Raw genomic sequence first — 14,793 nt, forward strand, 5'->3', positions numbered from 1 at the left:
GTGAGTTGGCTCCCCCAGTAATCGGGATTGACGTACCTCCTGTCCAAACACAAGCGCTGAGAATACCATAAGATATCTGTGGTTCTTTTATACTTAGTCTTGCTCACCCCAATCGTACATCACCCCAACAGAGGCGGCAACTGCGAAATTGAAGTCAAGGTGAATCAAATTATCACCGTCATCATGCGGTTGACTCTCTACGAACCTATGAAATAGCTGAAAATAACATTCGCATTGATGAGTGGCCACCAACTGGGATCGTTCGAGATTAGGGTCATACTATTAGAGGATGGAGCGAGTGAGCGGGGGGATTTGGTGGATATATAACGATCGCATTCGTGCTTGATATACCACAATCCAGCACTTACATCGCCAAAGCGAGATTTGAGGGATGATATCTGATTGATCGGAGTAAGTGGCTCAGCCTGTATTCCACTAGAAATACAATGTGCATCCAGGGATACCGATGGGATCAAGGTAAAAGTTGTTGGTGAGATCGCAAGGCAGTCACGGTGAGTCGCGCGTTTGATCGTCCCAAAAGATCGAAAAACTGTTCATGATGTAGGCAACCTGCCAGTGCGATTACTAGTAGCAGTTACATTGCCAAAGTGAGATTGGAAATTTGAAAGACGATATATATATCGAAGCTTGAAAGAGTTTCAACGTGAATTCCAGTACAAAAACAATGTGGATCCCCTAGGGGATCAAGTTAATTATCACAGCAATTATCACCGCGGGGGATTATGTGGAAAATGAGACCAACAAAACACTGCAAAAATACCCATGTAGATTTAGCTTCCTGTAAAATACCCGATCAAGGTATAGGATGGGGGTGCTGTGCAAAACTGTTGCTCCGGCGCAGGACCCCGGCTGCTCCCTATACTGCATGTCCACCGGTAGCGCCTCACATGCCCTCCAAATCACCCATCCTATGGTCCTAAAATGTGCGCCTCACGAGCCTGTAGCACCCACCTTATGTCCGTCGGTAGCGCCCCAAGAGGCCCTGGATCCTCCTCGATCCCAGATCGGAGGGGGTGTTAGAGGGTGTTAGACAGCCCAGACCGACGACATCTGAGAGCATCCTCGGAGTTAAGCACTTGACGCTCCAGCATTCTGCAGACCATTGGGAGGAACTTCACGCTCCCGTTCACGCCATCTTTGGTTGGGGACAAGAAGGAGGTCTATGTTATCATGCAACGCTCGCAGGGCTACTATATTGGCCAAGTGGTTTGTACTATGTACAAGAAGAATGGTGCCAATGACACGCCCTAAATGGTGGTGGTAAAAGCACTCGACACGAGAGTATTCTCCTTGCTGGCACAAAAGATGTTCCTTCATTGACAAACTTAGGATTACGGGTTTTTATTCAGGCAAGTGGTGCCTTTTTTTCCTGCTTGCTTGTACTGATTTTAATTCGCAAACTCCTAAGACGCACCCTGAAGAAAGTGAAAACTTGTTCTGGCACTACAGCAAGTCCACGGGACATTTATGGACACTTGCCAGTATCAAGGAACTTGTCTACAATCTCGGAACACCCGCGCTCAGTATTGGTATCACGTCCTGAAACTGTGGGCTTTTGAACGGCAAGTTTTTATTCTACAAAACACTGTAAAACATATATTATCTTTCTCTATAGGTGGGAAACAGCGGGTATTGTGACAGTGCGCGAGATTATTGCATCACAGTTCACTGTACGGTCTCGCAAGAAGCAGAATCGTGGGTGTACCTAGCTAGAATCTAGCAGCACGAAATTTTTACGGAAAATTTCCTTTTTTGGTATGTTTCGGGGAGCAAGCATGTCCGAAGTGCGCCCCACAAGCCTCAAAAACGTTGCGCCCCAAGAGAAAAATTTAGAAAATTTGCGGACATGCGGTATAGGGAGCAGCCGGGGTCCTTCCGGCGCAGCTCCAAGCAGATGACGTATCACTGTGGCAGCTACCAGCTCAGAAAATCGTGCACGAATTTCGGAGTCTAGTCTTGTACTATATGGGCAGGGTGTTTTCCTGGTCCTTGTTGGAACGGGATAGTAGACCAAAGATAATCGATAAGCGTTTAAGCGACGACATACTAATCAAATCATTACCAAAGCACTCACTAAATTAATGCCCTTGCTTGAGTGTACTAGGCTGTTCGGCCACCGGTTCCCTGAACGGATGTTCATGCACATGCAACGTGGTTCCCAACTTGTTCCGGCCGGCGTCATATAGATGCCAAAATAAGGAGCTCCCATGCTATGACATCATAAAATTTTGGCTTGGTTGTCTGGACGTCGCAGTAGCTCAACGCAGTACATCGCGAGCTCACCTCATCCTACCTATATCAAACCAAAATGATTCCTGTACAAACTCGCTTCGTGCGACCGAGTACGTGTTCACCATATGTATTCGATAGTCATACATCGCACGCTACACAAAAGTCACCTCACTACTAACCATGGATTGCGCGTCAAAAACGGCCGGCAGGAACGGCGGACTGGTGGAGCACGTCTCACACCAGGGCATTCGCGAATTCAGAGGTGCGGTTAGGACACTGGGGGTCGTTAGATTAGAAAGTACTGTCCTACATAGAGTCCACTCTGCAAAGGACATAAATTGGAATTAAATATATATATAAATTGGCTCAGATGAACGCAGCACCAGTAGTAAGTATTTTGACTTCAAGTGTACGAGTGTGTTTCACTCAAGTCCATCCCCTCCGCCAAACAACCCATACTCAATGAGCTACCTTACTGCAGTACGCTGCTCTATAAAGAGAGCCTCCGGAACTCTCGGAGTTTCGTCGCGATATGCAAGTGCGAGGTGCGCCCACAAAAGAGACACCTTCAAGTCTAGAAGCTGACTATATGATGACGGAAGATGGCACACTAGGTATTGGTCACAGATTCAAAACCGCATACTACTCTGCTCATCATGACTTTATTACCAAAGTACGATGCATGACAATGATCTGGAGGTACGTCCACTCCAACCGCTTGCCCCTGAAACAGAACGAAATTCCTACACTCAAAACAATGGCGGGTTTCGGGTTTCAGGTTCAATTATTAGCAGACTGGTCCTGTGGCTTGATCTCACCGCTCGGCTGTATATGAGGAAGTGTTCGCGGAATATATATGATGAGATAACTCATATACACCTCTGTGATGTGATTGGCGCCAATTTCCAGTCATCAATGAAAACCGATAGGTGAATCTAATAGTGTCTATCAGCGAGTCGAGGAGCACCATTCGGGTTTTAAATCGGATCAGTGAGTTGGTCGACGGAAGGGGAGGGTCAAGGTTCGCGGATAGACTGTGATTTCGGACATCAAAGAAAATTGAATGAAAGTAGTATACGGATCGTCTTCGGGCTGGCGCGTATCTGGCGGAAGGTGAACCGAATTGTAGAAGCACATTAGTTGGCTGCGGTCGACAATCGTGCTTTCGAAGGCTTTTGAGCCAATTCTCATGGGGTCCTTCATGCTAGCCCGGCACCATGTAGGGAAGTTTTGATGCGACTGTGGAAGATGCAGCTTGGACAGGTTCGTCAGGTACCAGCATTTGGGGGCAAAAGGCCAGCAGGAACGAAATAGACGAATGAAAGAGCATCCTCCTGTCAGCAACACCCTAAGTCTGCTGTTGGGGCTCAGATAAAGATCCGAGGAGGAGAACAAGATAATATTGTTGTTACAGAACTGCGATGGTAAGATAGACAAGGTCGAAAACAAGGAACGAGACTCTCGGTGGCGCGCGTCATAACCAAATTGAAGGCCCGCTAGTCCTCGGGCTACGCCTTTTCATCACATTACCCTCTCCCAAGGTCGATGTCCTCATCGACGATCTCTCTAAATGTCCCTATCCTCCAATCGTACACCCCTCGATTCGGCATCGCATATCTCCATTCTCCCCGAGGTGGTATACGAATTTTGAGGTGTTCTCGTTCACGCGCCAGGAAGGTTTTGAACGCCTCGTTGGTTCCGTACTCATTCTTCAAATTTTGCTCCGGCTCCCAAGTATCCTCTTCTCTTGGTTGTCCTCTCCATTTTACCAAATATTCTCTTCTTCCACGTCTCTCTCGACTATCCAATATATTCTCAACTTCATATTCTGGGGTTCCTCCAAGATCTACTGGTGGCGGCGGCGGCGGCGATTGTTGCAATGGGGAAGTTGGTGGTGTGTAGGGACGAAGAAGAATAGTGTGGAACACTGGATGGATCCGCTTCCAAGTGCGAGGTAAATCCAGTTTGTAGGCTCGCTCTCCAACCTTCTGAATGATTTTGAAAGGACCAAAATGACGATCATCGAGCTTCTTCGAAGGGCGGTCAGATTTAAGGTTGGTGGCCTCCAAGTAAACTAAATCTCCCGGCTGATATTCAGGAGCCTTGCGACGGTGTTCATCATAATAATGTTTCATGTCATTCGCTGCTTTTGTCAAGGTGCTAGTGGCTTCCTGCGCAAGATGATGCATTCGCGAAGCGAAGACGTCCATGCTTTCCACCCTCACACTAGAGCGGGGTTCAATTCCTTTGCAAGGATGACAACCGTAGTTTAGGAAGAAGGGGGAATATCCAGTGGAGGTTTGCACTTTGTCATTATACTTAAATTGGGCAAGGGGTAACCACTCTGCCCAGTCATTCTGATGGTAATTGGTGAATAAACGAAGATATTGCTCGATTTCTTGGTTTATCCGTTCAGTCTGACCATCTGTTTGTGGATGATATGCTGTGGATAGATTGGTTTGGATCCCGAGCAACTGATTGAGGTCGTGCATAAAGCTAGACATGAACTGAGAGCCACGATCGCTGATGACACGTTCAGGAACACCGAAATCCTGCCATACCTGGTCTCGGTACAAATGTGCAAGACCTTCAGAAGTCAACTCTCCATTTGTCGGCGCAAGATGTATCATCTTGGACAGTCGGTCCACAACAACGAGGATGGTGTCACTTCCCTTGCTTTGGGGAAGTTGAGTTATGAGATCCACTGATACGAACTGCCAGTTATGCTCTGGCACTGGATTAGGTGCGAGTAGTCCGAATGGCTTTGCGGGAAAGGTCTTAGTACGTTGACATTTCTCGCAGCCACTCACATAACGCGTTATATCTGCATGAACTCGTGGCCACCAATATGTCTGCAAGATTAACTCTGCCGTTTTGTAGCGCCCTGGATGACTGGATACAGGCAGGTCATGGTGAGAGTGGATGATCTGATCTCGGAGGGATTGTTCATTTGGCACATAAATACGATTCTTCCACAACCTCAATCCGTTCTGTTCCTTCCAGCCTCTCTCACCTTTCTTTATTGCTTCTCTTACAAACCTCTCAACCCTCTTCGATGCACGAATCTTCGACAAGATTTCATCACCCTCCACTGTAGATAGTAGTTCCAATGAAAATCACTGGAAAATGCGCTGATGCTGAATGTTTCAGAGTAACTTCCACTGAAATTGCATGCAGTTAATTTCATTGGAGCGCTGATTTTGAATTTCAGTGGAAAATATACTGAATCAGAATTCAGCACCATACTCCAATCCTACTAGCATTTTAGCTCAGGAGATCAATCTGCTGTGGAGCTCGATAATTGAATGACCTGGCACTGTCACAGCAGAATTTTCACATTTTTGTTATGACATCGTTTTGGTATATATTGGTGTCACCATATACACATTGTACAGGGCTTATGGCTTAGTGGTTAGATCGCTGCACCTATCAACATGAGGTCTTTGGTTCAATTTCCGCCATTTGCAAATTATGACCTATCATAGGTTAATTGGGTTAAACGATGTTCCTAGGGTATGGTTCAATAGTTTTGCTTGTCATTCTAAGATAAATTCAGAGTATCTTTTCAGAGTAAAATTTCAGAGTAAAATACAGCAATTTCAGCACCCTGATTTCAGCACCTAATGCTCTGAGTTTCAGACCATTATCATATGATTTCACCCAATGAATTTCACTGGAACTACTATCCACAGTGCCTCCATCTCTATCTCCGTTGTTACTGCTCAGAACCATTCCTCTTTCAATAAAACTCAATCTTTGTTATCTTCCTCCCCCGTCCATGGTCCGCTCATCTCGAGAGGGCATCAGGCTTCCCATGGGATTTTCCCGGCTTATGGGTAAGTCAGAAGTCATACTCTGCGAGTTCCAAGGCCCAACGTGCTTGACGATGGTTTAGTTTCTTTGCCGAAGTAAAATACTCCAAATTCTTGTGGTCAGTGACAATTTCGATGGTTTGTTGCGCACCCATCAAATAATGTTGCCATTCAGCAAGAGCCCGCATAATAGCGAGCAGTTCCTTGTCATGGATGTCGTAATTGCGCTCGACATCAGATAGTGCACGCGAAAGGAATGCGACAGGGTGCCAATGATTATTGGATTGGAGTTGGGAGAGTACTGCTCCTGTAGCATAGTCGGAACTATCAGCTTCGACATGAAATGGGGCATCGTCTTTGGGTAGGATAAGTACGGGTGCCATGGTGATAGCAGTTTCAGGCCTTGGAATGCCTTTTCTTCGTCTATTCCCCAATGCCATTGTTCATTACCAGTTAAGCGGTGAAGAGGATGAGCGATATGAGCGAAACCTTGAATGAAATGGTGATAGTAGTTGGCAAATCCTAAAAATTGCTGGAGTTCGCGTTTCATAGTAGGTCGAGGCCATTCCTGTACACCCTTCACTTTGACTGGATCCATAGAAACCTTGCCATGACGAATAACGAGTCCAAGATATTCGATTTCCGTCTGTTCAAAGGTACATTTCTCAGCCTTCAGATACAAGTGGTTGTCATGAAGGATTTGAAGAACTTCATGTGTGACTCATCGATGTTCTTCGAGGGATTTGGTAAAGATGAGAATGTCGTCCATGTAAACAATCACCACTCCACGGCTAATGAGATCTCAGAATAAATCATTCATCATTGTCTGAAAGGTAGCTGGTGAGTTTGTGAGGCCTAAAAACATTACCAATGGTTCATAGAGTCCCTGATTGGTTGTAAACGCAGCTTTCCATTCATCTCCCTCATGGACACGGATATTATTGTACCCCCATTGAACATCGAGCTTGGTAAAATATCGCGCGTTGCAGAGTTTGTGGATCACTTCAGAAATCAGAGGAAGGGGATACCGATTTTTGATGGTAGCTGAGTTTAATTTGCGATAGTCCTGTACAGGACACAAAGAGCCATCTTTCTTCTTGACGAAGAAGAATGGGGAAGCAATAGGGGATTTCGAAGGTCGAATTCGTCCTGTGTGCAGATGTTCTTCAATGAACTTGTCGAGTTCAGCTTGCTCAACGAGACTTAGCAGGTAAATCTTGCTATTGAAAGGTTCGATGCCTGGTTTGAGTTCAATAGCATGATCCCACTGACATCGTTCAGGTAAGCAATCAAATGAGGCTTTCTCAAACACCAGCGTAAAATCTTCAAGGTGTTTGGGAAGTAATTCTTCCAACAACATCTTTGTCCCCTTCGTAAGTGCCTCCTCTGCCAACTTCTGAGAGCGTGTTTCCACAGCCCTAATCTTTTCACATCTTCTAGCCTTCTCCCAATACTGCCATTCTTCCAATGTCTTGACCTCAAACTTAGTGACAAAAATGCGATCTCCGTCTTCTAACTGCTCAGCTTTTCGCTTCTCCTTACAAGGTTCATCTTCTGGCTCATGTGATATCTCTCCTCCAAAGGTAGCACGGCAAGCAAGTGGACAGCGATTAAAGGTGACATCTCCAGTGCGCCAGTTGATAGAGGGATTATGCTTCCGAAGCCAATCGAAACCAATGATAAGGTCCGTTTTTCCAATGTTGGTAACTGCAAAATTAAAGATCTCGATATGATCTTGTACCTGGAGACGCAACTTCACCACAGATCGAATTGGACCTCCTTCGTTGTGTGAGCCATCCGCATTATAAACTGGAATGGGTCAAGGAAGTGATTCGAGATTAAGACCTTTGGCTCGTGCAAATCCCTCATCAATATAGCAGCCTGTGGCTCCGCAATCCAGAAGAGCATTCACTTGGAAGGTGCGTTGATCATCAAGGGTGCCGATAGTAACCAGCGTGACAACAGAATTCTGATTAATTTTGCGGATCCAGGTTTTTGGACGTTTTAACTCTTGGAGAACCTCCTTTTGTTGAATTGGTGTGAGCTGTCGAAGCTGGAGTAGGAGGTCAATATCAACCTCCGAGATGCACTGACGATTGGTCCAACGACGTAACGTCTTCAATGCCTTTTCATCATCGGAACGAAGCATCTCCATGGTCCATAGCAAGGAACCTTTCTTCGCCTTCTCGTCATCCTCCAGCTGTCTTTTACTAGCTTCCTCTTTTTTATCATTCTGTTTTTGCTCCTTTCTCCGCTGATTTTTCTTTTGTAGTTTACTCTTTGGTTGATCTATAGAAGTGGGTGCTTGGGAGTCCGAATCACAAGTTTCATTGACTGATTCAGCACTTATCATACAATCCGCTGGTGAGTTAGCACCCTTCTCTCCCGGCGTCTTCAAAAACCCTCTTGCTTCTCTCCAGACTTCTCTCGTAAATTAAAAATCTCCGCTACTTCTCCCTTTTGTTCTTCAGTCAATCCCTCAAAAACTGCCCTCATTGTATTCCATCCTCGTGGCTTAGGACAAACCACGAGCAATGTGCCCCGCCTCTCCACAGTTGTAGCATTTGAGCTGGGTAGAGGTAGCTCGTCCACGCTGTCGGTCAAGATCCATGGGTTCCCCTTGTCCAGGAAAAGTGTGCCAGCCCCCCGCCGTGTTGGTGCCCCCAGTGCCTGTGCCCGCGTGACCCCCAGTGTCCGTAGTGGTGCCGCTCGTTCCAGTGGTACCTGTATGGGGAGATCCTCGTCCTATACCTCCTTGTGGCCGAAACCACAACCCGGTCCTCCTCTTCCTTCACCAAACCTCCTTCCACTCGCAAATTCTCCTCCATCACTCCTTTCGTTTGCTCTCTTATTCCTATCATACTTCTTCGCATAGTCCTTCCATGCCGTCAACTCTCTATCAACCTGCGGAGCAGCAGCCACAATTGCATCAAATGTGGGCTTGTCAAGGTTTTGATGGAGTATATCAAGCAAGGCTTCGTCGTTGAAGCCTGCGACTGTTGCGAGTTGATCAAACTCGGCGAAATATTCATCAGCGATTGTTTAGAAGTTTTCTTCAGGCGTGAAGCTTAACCTGCGCGAGCCGTTTCTTATTCGGATCATCGAATACACCTCTCAACTTCCTCTCGAACTCTGCCCAACTCGCAAAGACAAGAGTGCCTTCCCTCAGCTGCTTCGTGATATTGGTCGCCCACGTACCCGCGAAACCTTTCTTCATAAAGGACAAGGTCGTAATGATTTTCATTTGGTCATTAGCATAGACCGACGGCTTGCCGGAAAACAATAGAAAAAGTTGACTCATGATGAATGCGTCGAACGTCTCGTACTTCCCGTCATAAGCATCTGGTTCAGCAATTGATGCTTTAGGGATAGTCGGCGCAGTCAGAGTTTGTGGTACTGGAGCAGGGTGAGCTAGAACTTGTGTGACAACCTGGCCAAAGTCTTGCTGCCCTTGCACCAACTGTGCGAGGAGTTGAAGAAGGGTGTTTTCCATCAGCGCCATTAGGGGAAGACATATTTTCATCAACATCGAGTGAATTATTGTTTGAAGACATGATAGGGGTAGAGTGGAATAATGGTTTTGGGCGTGAAGAGATTGTTTTTTTCGACCTAATGTCAGCAACACCCTAAGTCTGCTGTTGGGGCTCAGATAAAGATCCGAGGAGGAGAATAAGATAATATGTTATTACAGAACTGCGATGGTAAGATAGACAAGGTCGAAAACAAGGAACGAGACTCTCTCGGTGGTGCGCGTCATAACCAAATTGAAGGCCCGCTAGTCCTTGGGCTACGCCTTTTCATCACACGCATCATCACTCACCTGGGTTCAAGATTTGGTGCGTCGTTGATCATCTGTTTGAACCGCGCATTAGTAATTGCACGGATGGCACTTTGGTCTCTTTGCATAGTCGAATTGGATTGCCCTGAATCAGTTGTTCCATCTGTGCAACGATGGCAAGCCAGTACAAATAGACGTCTGCACAAGTTGTTTGGGGCCGACTCTAGACATTGAATTGCTTTTGCATAAGGCTCCATGACTGCTACGAGTTTTGCAAGGTCAACTTGGAATAGCAGAGAATCGGTTTGTGTTCGTCTGAGCTGTCGGGATTGTCCAGTATATCATATTTAAGCTTTTCAGGTGTTCTGGGTCCAGTAGAAACAAATTCACCCAAATTGACACTATCATGATGTTTTCGAGGGTGTGAAATTGATAGTACTATCATTCACGGTAAATTTGCAGGGTAAATTAGCCGGGCAAGTTTGCCTGGTGCAAATTCCCGAGACCCTAGGACTCAGATCATCGCTACCTGTGTTAGTTATACCCATTTCAGAGACACCCTCTACAGGACTGGTTTACACTCAGAAGCTGTACATAAGTAGGTTTAAGCTTGTCCCAGTCGATGCTATTTTTCTGAGTGTCGTGCTTGAAATTTACACAGCGCCACTGGAATGGAGTAGCATTGTAGAATCATGACAAGTCTTGCTACGATAAATACAGGGAGAGCGCTGCAATAGAGCTCAGAACTTCGCCCCTCGGTTCTTTAAGTGCTCATCGAGATAGCGATTAAACTTGAAGATGCCAATTCTCTGATCTCAATGGTTTTGTTTTGTAAGAGGTGAATGAAAGCAAATATTTTAGACTCATCGAAATACCCCTAATCTTGCAATTCCTCCTAACTACCTTGAACATGTTTGTTCCCCCAAGCACTGCAGGCCTCGTTGCTCCTCAAGATTTTTTACAAGGTTCAGCCGGATCGAAGGTATATCATGTCCTGATAGTGAACGAGTCTTTTCTGACAACCTTGCTTCTCAAGCCAGTGCAGGATGCTCCTGACGACCGAACCGCTCATCCCCAACCACGCCAGGAGCAGATGCAACCAACAGGACAAATGAACGCTTCCGAGGTGTCACAGAAGGAAGGGGAACCAGCGGACCAGTCCGCTGAGCAGAGTCACAAAGAAAGAGGAGGAAGGATCCGGTTCGGGTGCAGGGCAGCCCGGACAACAAGATCGACCCCAACTATTGGCACAACGGGCTGTTTAGTTGCTGGGATGATGTTGGAACTTGTGAGTCCCATACAATCTTACCACAGTGAATCACCCACAGCCTGCTTCACAGATTGCATGTCGTGTTGGTGCCCTTGCATGGTATATGGGAAAAACCGGAAGCGACTCGACCACTTGCAAGAAAACGATACGGCGGATCCGGAACATGGTGGTTCGGGCTGCGATGCTGATTGTTGTATGCATCTAGCGCTTGATATGTTGTGCGGTTTTGGTTGGGTACTGCAGGTGAGCATAGATTTTGTCGTTCTTCACAGGTACATGTTAAGGAAGATTGCTAGCTCGGGCAAAGGGCCACGTTGAGAGCGCGCTACCACATTGATGGAAGCTCCGGTAACGATTGCCTAACTGCATTCTTTTGCACCCCATGTGAACTCACCCAAGAGAGTCGACAATTGGCAGAGGAGGAAATGGCTGCTTCCAACACTGAGAGGCAGACTCATAACACATAAAACGAACTGCCCATTTTGTGGCTCAATCAGTTGCCTACGGTTATCCTGTTGAGCGATTGAAAATTCACAACTTGCTGATGCTGTTGCCAGTATACAACTGCTTCTAAGGTTTCAGGCTTTCCTTTCATGCTTACTAGAATGTGGGCATTGTTAATCTCTCGATACAACCATGTATCTAGAATCGTACCACTTATTACGTCGAGGATTTGAAGTAAATCTTCAAGCTTCAAGACACGAGGTTTGAATTTCATAGCGGAGTTGTTTGTTTGGCAAAAGCCTTCGATCCAAACAACTTCCTGGTGAAAATTGCCTCGATCTTCCATCGACATGCCTATTTTACCGAAATGTCTGTCGGGTTTCACTGTCATTCCAATTGCATATCCAAGTTCAACACATTACATCTATGCGAGAGCTCATGCCAAATCTAAATCCAAAACGAAGCCAACAATGTTCTACCTGAAGGACGCACGCTATTCCTAGTGAACGTGCCACCAGACGAACAGAGCATGAGCTCACACTGCTATTCAAACACTGTGGGACAGTAGAGCGCGTCTTATTTGACTTCAACTCTGCCGATGCTCTAACAGAGCACGCATCTGATTCTGACGAGGAGATGTCCGAGGCTGCCGTCAATGAAGAACCTGATACCGAAGCACGTCCTCGCAAGAAAAGAAAGCTCCAAACTTCCGAACCAACGCCCCCTGAAGTGATACCCCTCCCTTCTCCATCCCTTCGCACACTGCGCAAACTGGATCTTGTGCCCATATCATATTTCTCGATTCTTCATCTCTTGCAAAAGCGCTTTTGTCCCCTACGTCACCTAAGCCATGGCCATCTCTGGGGAGCCCCGTGGTCTCTCTCACTATATGGCAAAATATGATAATGAGCGGCCTCCGCTAGATGCTGTCAAAGCTCACGCAGACAGCTTTATGGACCGCTTCGAATTTGACCTTTCGAAGAGTAAACAGGAGGCCAAGTACCGGAAAGGGGAAGCAATTGTGGACGAGGACGGATTCACACTCGTTACGAGAGGAGGTGCTTATGGACAAACGCTTGGTGGAGGCGTGGGCGTTGCCAGCAAGAAGTTCATGCTCACTGGGCAAACTGGAAGTAGAAGAAAGAAGGAGAAAAAAAGGAGAAGGATGTGTTTTACGCTTTCCAGAAGGCTGAAAAACAACGGAAAGGTGAGTGTAAAGTTTTGTTTGTCATGAGGATATCGGTTCATGTGCCTGTAGCCTTGCTCGACCTGAAGAAGAACTTCGCGGCGGACAAGGAACGTGTCGAAAAACTGAAGGAATCACGGCGATTCAAGCCTTATTAATTATCTCTGCCATACATTTAGGGAAGTGGGTATAGTATATCGCGAATGTGATCTAATGTCAGGTCCCGGAGTGTCTCGTTCTACGGACGGGTTGTCCCTTCATTCAGCGCCAGAGGGTGTATACTGTCAGCAATCTCCCTCGCTTGTGATTCTGAATCATTGACAGGCCGCCGACCTTGTGGGTCGCGTCGAGGTGGGTGACGAGCTATGAGCGAGTCACAATCGCACTGTCCAACAGTGCTCGTTGTATTTTACTCTACGTCTTCATTTTGCTGGTCCTGAGCAGACTAGAACTCGCGTATTGCGTATCGCCACTACCAAAGTTTCGGGAGCGTCCTTCCTCGGATGAGTTCTCTTTCCGTGTCTTATCTTGATGATACGTTCTCCATCCACAAACAACCTCGCAGGAGACGTGTTGACAGTGACATCATTCTGCTAACCCGTTTCTATAGGCCATCGGAAATAGTAGACTCAACCGACCCTGTCCTAGGGAAAAGCTTACTACCCCTGCCTCAGGTGAGGCCCGGTATCCGTATTTGACAGGGCTGGAAAACCTTGGGATCTCGCCTCGGAGTTTTTGGCCGATTGTACCGATTACGTCACAGATAGCGCGGAGACTGGACACCGCGAGGGATGGATGCTGCGTCCTCAGCCATCGGGCGATGCTCTTGATTAGCGATATATCGCATTCCTTTCCTCCACTCCTCGTCGTGAGTTAGTGACCTTTAGCGACATTGCCGAATTCACATTCCGTGGGACACGGCTCTGCCCAAGATCATCATGATTGCACTGCGTTTGACTCGGCAAACGAACGGACACACACCAGCGTGTCTTCCACCGAGTCCTCGTGTTGCACACTTCTTGCTCGCGAAGATGGCTCGGCTATCTTTTATTTGTGGTACAAGCTGCTGTAGGGGAAATTCCACTTGTTGATGCGCCCATAAAAGCCGCTTTTGGCATATTGTTGGCGGTCCTTCAAATTATAGCAGCAGCTACACACAGAGGACATGGCCCCGAGAAACTCTGCCCCTTTAATGATGACGACCCCACTTTGGAGGTCGCTACAACTTGCAAACAGCACCTAACATCTGACCGTCAAACGGACTTCGAGTCGAGATCATTTCACTTAGCCACGTGAGCTTGCCTATAGATGCACTGCCAGAGCTCGAGTTCGCAGCAGCCGTTTCAGGCTGTCACTGGTCAGTGTACGAATGTCGGGTCCCGTGTTTCATTGTTGTATGGCTGCCGACGGACCGACGGCAGTTGCTTGGCCTTGGCTGAGCAGCAAAGGTTGGTGGGACAATCATCCCCACCAAAATGTTCGTATGTGATCACTTCCTCACGGGTGTTCAACGTTCAAACGTTCATCGCTTATCGTGCCAAGACGAGTTTCATGTTCCCGCAATGTACAGCAAATCCGGCAGTGAATCGCTTGTGAGCTGTTTGATCGGTACAGATAACACTCGTGTGTTTCGTTATGTGAGTTCTCAGGAGCGTTTAGACGTTTGAACGTTGATTATGCGTATCTGACAACTATATAGCATTGTGACACTTGGTTACGTATCATACGTCAAGGTCCTGAGACCGAAGCCAGTACATCGCTTGTGTGTGGTAGATCCCCCTGGCTGTTGTGCGAAGGCTTATTTGGGCCTTTCTTGACACCCCGCCTGTTTCGGAGCAGGAACGTAAGAACTGAAGACTACCATGGGGCGGTGTACTGCTGCGACTAATACTGATGACTTGGAGGGGCGATTTGGTATAACGGAGTCGTATATGGCGGCTGCGACTAAATATTGCATACAGGGATATTATTATCCCACAGGAGGTATTTCCAGTCAGACAGCGTGCAACAACCTTGAATTTAGCGAGCCAATATATTTTACATGAAAGTT

General features: G+C 46.9%; 2 protein-coding genes across 2 annotated transcripts; both read left to right on the forward strand.

Annotated features, from left to right (window-relative positions):
* Positions 1–11,076: 11,076 nt before the first annotated feature.
* DFJ58DRAFT_672070 (uncharacterized protein) lies at positions 11,077–11,580 on the forward strand (the record flags this gene model as incomplete). The annotated part of the gene is made up of 3 exons (XM_041383011.1): positions 11,077–11,131; positions 11,184–11,356; positions 11,410–11,580. Coding segments are annotated over 3 exons (399 nt in total), but the record flags the coding sequence as incomplete, so codon positions are not given.
* Positions 11,581–11,866: 286 nt separating this feature from the next.
* DFJ58DRAFT_826375 (ribosomal RNA-processing protein 7-domain-containing protein) lies at positions 11,867–13,220 on the forward strand. Its single transcript, XM_041392192.1, has 4 exons — positions 11,867–12,029; positions 12,076–12,337; positions 12,426–12,768; positions 12,816–13,220. Exons 1-4 carry the CDS (start codon positions 11,908–11,910, stop codon positions 12,899–12,901), a joined length of 813 nt encoding a protein of 270 aa, XP_041235078.1. The 5' UTR covers positions 11,867–11,907; the 3' UTR covers positions 12,902–13,220.
* The last annotated feature ends 1,573 nt before the right edge of the window (positions 13,221–14,793 follow it).

This window comes from Suillus subalutaceus (genome assembly GCF_016647625.1).
Source record: "Suillus subalutaceus strain FC151 chromosome Unknown DFJ58scaffold_369, whole genome shotgun sequence".
In the NCBI taxonomy this organism is placed as follows: domain Eukaryota; kingdom Fungi; phylum Basidiomycota; class Agaricomycetes; order Boletales; family Suillaceae; genus Suillus; species Suillus subalutaceus.

Bases quoted from the DNA above. Each gene is read 5' to 3' on its own strand.
- DFJ58DRAFT_826375 (XM_041392192.1), top strand. From the start codon at position 11,908: ATGCCTATTTTACCGAAATGTCTGTCGGGTTTCACTGTCATTCCAATT. The intron at 12,030-12,075 runs GTTCTACCTGAA...ACGTGCCACCAG, and splicing joins TCCAAAACGAAGCCAACAAT to ACGAACAGAGCATGAGCTCA. The intron at 12,338-12,425 runs GTGCCCATATCA...ATCTCTGGGGAG, and splicing joins CACTGCGCAAACTGGATCTT to CCCCGTGGTCTCTCTCACTA.